This window comes from Typha angustifolia, chromosome 10 (assembly GCF_048772165.1).
Source record: "Typha angustifolia cultivar Huaian chromosome 10, ASM4877216v1, whole genome shotgun sequence".
NCBI lineage: Eukaryota > Viridiplantae > Streptophyta > Magnoliopsida > Poales > Typhaceae > Typha > Typha angustifolia.
Genome location: NC_133248.1, coordinates 9,140,353 through 9,149,530, shown reverse-complemented (window position 1 = coordinate 9,149,530; position 9,178 = coordinate 9,140,353). Strand labels below are relative to the sequence as shown.

General features: G+C 36.3%; 1 protein-coding gene and 1 pseudogene across 1 annotated transcript; one reads left to right on the top strand and one right to left on the bottom strand.

Moving 5' to 3' along the window:
* The first annotated feature begins 2,710 nt into the window (after window positions 1-2,710).
* On the top strand, window positions 2,711-3,994 carry LOC140768741 (uncharacterized; annotated as a pseudogene).
* A 139-nt stretch (window positions 3,995-4,133) lies between these two features.
* On the bottom strand, window positions 4,134-8,750 carry LOC140768740 (UDP-galactose transporter 1). Its single transcript, XM_073109132.1, has 5 exons — window positions 8,343-8,750; window positions 6,704-6,953; window positions 6,387-6,594; window positions 4,802-5,033; window positions 4,134-4,714 (listed from the first exon to the last, which is right to left on the bottom strand). Exons 1-5 carry the CDS (start codon window positions 8,451-8,453, stop codon window positions 4,490-4,492), a joined length of 1,026 nt encoding a protein of 341 aa, XP_072965233.1. The 5' UTR covers window positions 8,454-8,750; the 3' UTR covers window positions 4,134-4,489.
* Between the last annotated feature and the right edge of the window lie 428 nt (window positions 8,751-9,178).

Sequence of the window (9,178 nt, the reverse complement as noted above, 5' to 3'; positions counted from 1 at the left end):
AAGTAAAAGGCTTAGAGTAGGTCTCAACGATATTTGGTACGGAGCAATTGTCTAGTAATATATATAGCTTAAAGTCTAAGTGTCTCTGTATCTAAAGTTTTAATGCTATTCTGCTAACCGGGTAAATGTACAGTGTCTCTTTTATGGTTTCTCTAAATGTCATACTTTATCTCTTTTATTGTTGTACTCTGGAATATTTGAAAGACCCAAAATAATGTTATTTTAATCTCTGAGTCCAGAATTTGTTGTGGTTGTTTGGAAACTTTAAATAATACAAATTATCTCATTTTAAAAAAAAAATATATATATATATATATATTATCTTACCTAATTTGCACTGTTTCTCTTCATACCCCAAAAGGAGAAAGAGAAAAGAAAATAAGAACACTTTTAAAGAAAGACGAATATAAAAATAAGTAAGGGCATTTTAATTATCTTTAAAAAAATAATTATACTAATGCCCTAGGCTAAAACTATCATTTGATAAAATTATAGCTCGACTTATAAATATTAAAAAGTAGAGGGTGTAAATCGAAAAGGCAAAAAAATATGTATACAAAGTATTTATTCTTGTATGTAGTACAGTTGGTATGATGTGAAGGATACGGAGAAAGCATCAGGCTTTTCAGATCGCATCTTCTGAGGAATTAAAGCTAGCATTCATTTATTTTTAAGTACGGTGTTTGATTTAAATATTTTGACGTGATAAATAGATAATTAACGAGTTGAACGTGATTTGATGTGATGCTTTTCTTTTCTTTTCTTTTCTTTTTTAAATTAAAAGCATTTCATTTTTTGTCTATATTTTCTGACATTTTGACCCCCATAATTATGAATTTCTTTTTAATTTCTCTTTTTATTTTTTGCCCATTAAATTTTTTACTTAAAATTTTTAATTGTTTATAAAATTATAACTAAGAAGATCTAAGAAAATCAAAGCTCACCTTCTCTCCTTAATTATTTTTTATTTTTTTTATTTTCTATTTTTTAAATAATTATGTAGAATATGATGAGATGGCACCTCTTAAGCCTATTTGGTTCACTTACATTTAAATCAACAGTTTAGAGACAATATATTAAAAATAAAATATATTAGTATAGGTTTTCTTAGGACCCATTTGCGGCCACTAATCACCTCATTAGTTTGGGTCGATGATTTATTTTTATCTTTTCTATATATAAAAAGACTTAGGCATCATCAAGTTTTTAGCTGTTTAATCTAAATTTGAAACCATATAAGTCGTCGAATAATTTCTCCGAACTAAATATCGTCGAGACTTACTCCAAGCTCGCGCCTTCGAATTGCTCATCCAAACTAATTGCATTATCAAATAATTCAATTAACTGAATCAAACTAAACTATTAAATAATTTTTGTAAGATATTAAGGAATTTACCTACCAACCGTACTATCTTTTATCTCTCGTTACAAATAAGGACACAAATGTAAAAGAAAAAAAAGAAATCCAATTCACTGGGTAGCCAACTTTGACCGACAGCTCCTCCTAATTCCCTTCTATTACATCCTCACTCCTCTCTAGACAAAGGACGTCGTTACTGGATGAGAATAAGTTAATAATGTAGGGTGGGAAATGAGATTTGTCCTAATTCGAGTGCACCGAAGCCCAGGGAAAGTGAGGAGGCTCCTTTTGTGGGTATTAGGGTGCAAGTCCAAGAAAGTCACTTTCCAACGCACAAGCTTTCTTTGGGCGTATGCGGCTTGTGAGCGAAGGGCGTCGTCTCCCAACCCCAAGACGACAGAGAAAAATATTCTCCTCTCCTATCCTCTCCTCTCGTTTCCTTCGGGTATTCATATATTTACAAATAACACCCTCATTTTTAACTTTATTATTTATAAATATGCTTTTTATTTGCTAAATTATGTATTGTGGAGCAATATTCCATCTATATTACTGTTTTAAGAGGCTTCATTTTAACACGATGATTTCGGTTTGGACGGTATGATATGACTTGATATTTTTCTTTATTTAAATAATTTTTTTTAAAAAAGAGTAAGTTATTTATAATATAGTTAAAATATTGAGTGTTTTACATCTTCGTGATCATTCTTATCAGGACCATCAAGTACTTAGGATCTTTCCAAGTTCTTACTTTGATCACCCGTACCAAAGCTATTTATTATGGAGAAAGAGAACACCACCTAGTGCTATGAAGCTCATGTAATATAACTACAAGATTACTGATTCTATAGCTCAAAAGAAACACTAAAGATCCATATAAAAAGTCTCAAAAGAGGCTCTTTTGGGACAGCTGCTCAGCTCAGCAGCAACAGCAGCAGAGGAAGAGCTATTGTGATATTTTGAGGTTCATTCTTGGAGGATATGGATAATAACCACACGGCTAGTTTGTATAGTGTAGTTTTATCTTAAAAGAAAATGGAAGTACTTTCCCATCACCAATGATGCCTGTGCAAAAACCTGGCAAACTTTCCAATCAATGCTGCAAATAGTACTGAGCTACAGTAAAAGGCTAGATAAGAATCTATCAGGTAGAGGACTAATCAAGCATCTTAGTACTGACCCATGAAGCTTAAACTATAGTTTTTTTTTAAAAAAGTTTTATCATTTCTAACAAAGTTTGAAACTTTATTTATTTGGATATAATATTTGATGAACAAACTTAGAAAATAATAAGAAACTCCTTGAAGTACTCTTAAGATTCCCTGGTCACCCCTATCTTCCCCTGTCATGCATCAAGATCACCAACCATCACACCACACTCTCCCTACTCGTGACCCCCTTCTCTTTTACGTCTCGCATGGCTCCTTCCTTAGACCTCCCTTGTCCCTTTCCTCCATCTCCCCGTCCATAATTCCAAACCTACACTTATAAGCAACACCAAGGCCACCATACAGAGTATCACAAGAAAGGAAAAAAAGGAGAGAGAGGGATGGGAAGCAGAGGAAATGGGCAGTCTTTTGTCAGGCAGCTAAGTAGTAGTGGAGGCCATTCTCCCTACTGCATCAAGTCCACAAGGGGTTCAAGGAGGTGGGGGAAGAAGAGAAGTGGTGGTTGTGGGAACTGGGGCCAAATGGAAGAAGGTTATGGGATGATGGCAAAGAAGAGGGTGATGGTGGTGGTTGACCATAGCTCTGGGGCAAAGCATGCAATGATGTGGGCACTGACCCATGTGGCCAATAAGGGAGACCTCCTCACTCTTCTTCATGTCATTCCTCATCACCAAGCCATGGGAGGAGGAGGAGGAGGAGGAGGAGGGGGAAAGATGCTTCAATCCTTGTTAATTCTCTTGGGTCTCTTTGCCAGGCCTGCAAACCTGAGGTACTGCTAAGAAACATCACTATCAGAAGTTATCCTAATAGCTTACTCTTTTCATGCCATCTCAGGCATGAAAGATCTGGAGCTTTTCTTTAACATTTCTTTCGATTCCTGCTTAGTTTGACAGATGTTTGATGTAATAGGTGGAGGTGGAAGCACTTGTGATTCAAGGGCCCAAGTTAGCCACAGTACTCGGGCAAGTTAGGAAGTTGGAGGCTTCAGTGCTTGTGTTGAGCCAGAGCAAGCCTTCACCATTTTGTTGGTAAAATTATCAACGACACTCTTTATAATTTCTTCTTCGTTTTTCCATAGATCTGAAGAGAAAACCTGAAGAGAGAAAGAGAGATGCGCTGATCTCATTACCTCCCTTACCCATTTGGCTTCTGGTTGCAGCTTCATTCAGAGCAGAAGTGAGGAGTTTGTGGAGCAGTGCATCAACAGAGCAGACTGCCTAACTCTGGCTGTGAGGAAGCAGAGCAAGGGATTGGGTGGCTATTTGGTCAGCACTAGATGGCAGAAGAACTTTTGGCTCCTGGCTTAGAACAACAAGAAGCCTCTTAACATCACCTTTCTCTCCACCTCTGTCAAATAATTCTACAGTCATAATCCACTCTTGCGATGTGTAAATCATAGATCTAATCTGACCCACCACTCCTGTTATTACAAATTATGCAATATTGTCTGTTAGCATTGTTGGTATTGTTGATCTCCAATTTGCTTCCTGTTTTGAATTGTTGAATCATCACTCATAACCTCGAAGGTAACCAGTTCAGATGCTTGTCTCAGATTATTAACCATTAATAATTTCAAATGAGTTAAGACACTTCAAACTGAAAGATTAGATACAAACCGTTGACATGTATCAACTAAAACCCTGTATTAGATAAGATCCGTAAAACTACAACGACAGTAACAACAACAGGAAAGAAAAAATGCGAATGCCCTCAGGCTGTTTGATTCTGAAACAAACATAGAAATTACATGGCAAAATGTAAGGATTAGACAGCCTCCTTCTAACTTAGCATCCCAACGTTTATACCTCGCATAGTATGCTTGTAATGAATGAAAACGGAGAGGGCTTTGTCTTGTGGAAAATGATAGTATCTTCTACTTGACTTTGTTCTTCAATAAGCTAAATATTTCGTCAATGAAGAATGACAGATAAGTGTTCCATGAGTGTAAATATGTGTATTGCTAAACCTTTTCTTGCTTATCGCTTACAAGGGGTAGCATCTCCATGAGACTCCTAGGGGTCCGGGGTGTTCTGGGAGTTCCTGGAACAGCAGATTGCTGGGATAACATATGCCTCACATACCCATAGAAGGTGCAGCCCAGAAGGGTCACTGCACAACCAACAGCATTCATAGCAGAGATCGGGTTGCGGAAAATAAGCCATGAGACCAATACAGCAACTGCAACCTGTAACATAGTTTTCTTATGTAAGCAGCAGAAATAGAGCAGAAGATTGCAAAGAGTAATTATGACTGGAATGGTAGTTGAACTCACTTTGAGGTTGCCTGCTACATTGAAGGTTACAGCTGTTGTTGAGTGTATGACATAAAATATGGAGAAATTGAGACAGAAGGCCAACACCCCTGAGCTGAAAATGATCACCATTGTCGAAAAAATGGAGTCATGTGTGTAAAACCAGTTGATGACTCCAGTTCCCTCAAGCAAAATAGCTGGTACAGCTAATATCATGGTTGCAAAAGGCGCCATGTAGTATACTGTGTTTATACTACAGAAAACATATGCAAAACAGACTTACGTTAGAAAAGAAGGCTACTTATTGTTAAGATGTAATTCAGTTTGCTCAACAAATAATAAATCTGGTAGTAAGATACTCTCCTAGCTAAGTAAAATTACAACTAAATAAGAAATATCTTTTGCATTTGGATGACAATTCAGGCCATATCCCACAAGCTATAATTTTTAAATAGCATTAACTATCAAAAGCATATAGGGGTATACTTAGTTGTAACTAGATTCTACCATCTTCATCCATTGGAGATGTGAGTGACAGAAGTATATAAGAAGTCAACTAAACTTAAGAACTCCAGAATTTCCTTCGTCGCAACCATGATGTTGACTAATGTAAAGCAAGATCTATTAGAAATGTTACTGATAGTCAAAAATAACAATCCGAGGCAATCTAGGATCTTGATAAAATCATCAGAATTTCAAATTTAAACTCTGAAATTTTCTTTACAACCATCATGTTAAATCTTTGAATATTCCACCAAACCCACTACTCTGCAGTTCACACTTCACACTACTCTGGTAGGTGCTCTCCAAGAGTTTAATACGTACTTCTTTCACCTTTTCTTCAAAATAAGTGCAGTTCGTAGCAATATCATATTATTTCCAAACAAAAGAAATGGGAAAAAGATACAAGATACCAAGATATGAAATTTGTATGTAATATCCTTTGACCTGTTCTTAGCTTGATAAAATTTTAAAAGAGACTAATTGTCCTTGAGTAGAAAACATGAGGGTTGCCGTTGGGTTTCTAAAATGATGAATGTCAGATACCGTCTAGAATATCAGATTTTCCTAAGTCAAACAGAACAACAGAATTGCCTACGCCTACTAATTTAGCTGTTGCCTGTAATTTCTGTTGAAATTGTACTTCATTATTATTATTTGGATTAAGTTGCATAGAGTCTAAGTCAAGAAATTCTGTCTACTGCTTAGACATGTAATTTGGCCAAGAAATGCTCTGAATACTATACTTCCTGCTGAAGTAAAAATTGACACAACTTCAATCACACCAGAGAGAGTAGTAGGCAATCAAACAGTGTTCAACAGTAACATTAAATTATGATAGAATCATGCGATAAAACTTCCAAAATCATTAATGTTCCAATCCAAATGGCACATCAGCTACAATGAAAAACTATGATCAGTTACAGTGCTCTATTAGCTATCTACAGTAAGATAACCAAATATTCAATATATTATCTAACAGATTTGATATGAGAACTAACTGATGCCCCGTTCGGTAACAGATTTACTATGAAACCCAACTCCCATATATATGGTGTTCAATATTTAAAGTGCAACAATATGTTATCATAATTCGATCTGTTACCTGTCAAACTTATAACTATGAAGTAAGGACTCTGCCAGGATGGTCTTTGTAGATGTAGCCAGACAGCCAAATAAGGCAGCACAAAATCCAAAAACATTGAAACTAAGTTCTGTTATAGATGTTAGAAGAATTCCGCCCACAATTGGAACCAAAGAAGTCCATATGCGCCAATCAAAATACTTTCTCCATATTAACCACTGCAGAATAACTGTTTTGGACAGAACATGTAAGAATTGGCTATACACTGAATGCAAAGCCAAACAAGAAAGAAAGCTTATGACTAAAAAAAAACCATACTGAACAAACCAATTGCTAACCTGTTGTTGCAGGAGTGAATGACTTTATCGTTTGCATGAAAGAGACTGGAATATACCGCAAGCTCACATTCCCCAGCACAATGTTAATGCAGAAGACAAATGACATAGGGAATATCCTTCTCCAACGGTCTTCAGGATCGACCTCAATTAGTGGTTTAATCTTAAGCAATTTGATGGCCACATAAGCTCCAACAGCAGAGCATATAAAATGAACACATGATACAGTCAAAGGGAACTTGAAATCTAGTTTCTGCATCCAAAAGCATCTGTTGTTACTTTGCAGCCGGTGACTTTAAAAAGGTCACTTTGTTAAAATGAGAATTTATTTCTTTCACAATTATCCGATAGAAATCATGCCAACCAAAATGGGATGACATAAGTGAGAGATAACCAGTGTACCAGACTGCTTCCCAATTCCGATTTACAACAAGTGCCAGTTGAAACCAAACCAATTAATCATATCGACCTGTTTTACCTAGTATATACACTTCTGCAGAAGTGTGAGAGGAAGGGGAAAAAGGAAGTGAGTGAAGAGGTACAAGAGTGCTCCTACCTAGAAATCCTTTAGAATTGACCCAAGACGAGCCATCCTCAATAAGAAAAGAAAAACACGCAGCGCTCCTCGAAGCAGCAGTGGGAGTTAGTGCAAATCTTAACATGTCAAGCTTTCTATATCTAACTTCTCTTACATTCATAGACAGAAGAACAATGATAGGGCTACAAATAATGTTGCACATATGTAGTGCACACTATTTTGGTTTTTAAACAGGTCTCGCTTACTAGGAATAAAATTAATTCTAGAATATATATTATTTTTTGTTATTCTTAAAATAAGATTTTTTTCTAGGAATAGCTATTCTTATATTCACTACTATTTTGTAATAGAAATATAATAATTATCTTTGATATGATATAAATTGGAAGAAAAGATTAAAAAAAATGTGTTTTCTTTTTTATATAATTATTATGAGTACTCTTTGATTTAATATAAATAGATTGATGGGATAGATATCAAGTGTAAAATAATAATGAAATTAGTGTGTGGTATAAGATATAAATTTTGATAAATAAGATTATGTATTCCAGAAGAATAAAAAAGAAACTATTTTTGAAATGAACCGGAGCTAAAAGAGCATTAGAGTTTCGAATTACTGCATGCTTGGTGCTGACTGATAAGTTCTCTCTTTTAATGTATATCGACGGGCTGAGAAACAGATATACAAAACTTATATTTTTGATAAAAGATCCAAAAATGCAACTTTGTGCTATTCCTAATTCTGCTTTATTATCTAGTGGCAAACCGACCATCCCCAAAATACACAATTCGAACTAAATTTGCACAAACCCCTTCCTCAACAACGTAGCAATGGAACAGTTCTCAATTTCCAAATGAAATCCTCAAGATTCCTATCCAGAGCCACAAAGGATAGGAAATAAAACGTAAAGGCACAAATTTTGACGATCAATTTGGCCCTCTCTGGAGATCTTTTGACCGTTTCTCAAAAATTAGATCATCCTCAAACCAATTCGGCCACGAAATCGGTGGAATCAAGAATCCAGCTTTCAGATTCCACAAGAACAGATCACCCTTGACCCAATCGGGAGAGAAGAAAAAAGGATGACAGAAAAGGGATCATACCTGGAAGATCCACTTGTTCATAATGATAACGGTGACGTTAAACCCCCACCACTGCAGTATCGCCAGTATCGCCCGAAACGTCCCCCAACTCATCGCCAGACCCTCCTCCATTCCTCCCAAACCCCACCACCACAAAGAGGAGGAAGACGACGCCGCCGATGCCGACGAGATTTACCTCGGACTTCAAACCCTGGCCCAGATCGACCAAGGAAGCACGCACGGGGGTGGCGTCGCTCGTGATTCGAGCCCGCCGCTTCTTCCACGGATCTCGAGAGAAGCGCGAGGGAGAGGCGGCGGTGGCGGTGGCGGAGGAGGCTGCAGCTGGCCCTGGCGTTTGCTTTCCACGTGCCGAGAAAGAGAGAGAAAGAGGAGACGAAGGAGAAGGAGACGGTGGGTTTTGGTTTGATTTTATAGTCAGTCATATACGAAGGTCGTCTCTTCTTGTTTTAATATTGTAATAAATCATCTCTAAGTTTTACTTAGAATTTCTTAAAAAAAAAATAAAACGCTTGAAGAAGACGACATAATAACGTACAATTTTGAGGAGTGATTTGCAAAAAAAAATTATTGCGATAGTACTTTTTGGTAATAAAAAAGTAATTCAGATTTCATTTTGCAAATAATGAAGAAATAAAAACTCATGTAGTTAACAAACATATAAGGTGTTATTTATAACTATTTCCATATATAAATATCCCCTTCCCATAATTAGCATATCCTTCTTAAACATTCATTAATCGTTTCTAGCACGTGGCCGGCACATAGTTAGGCTATTCTTATAACAAAATTATTCATTTGTATATGTCACAATTGACTAAATTAAATCACACATTAAA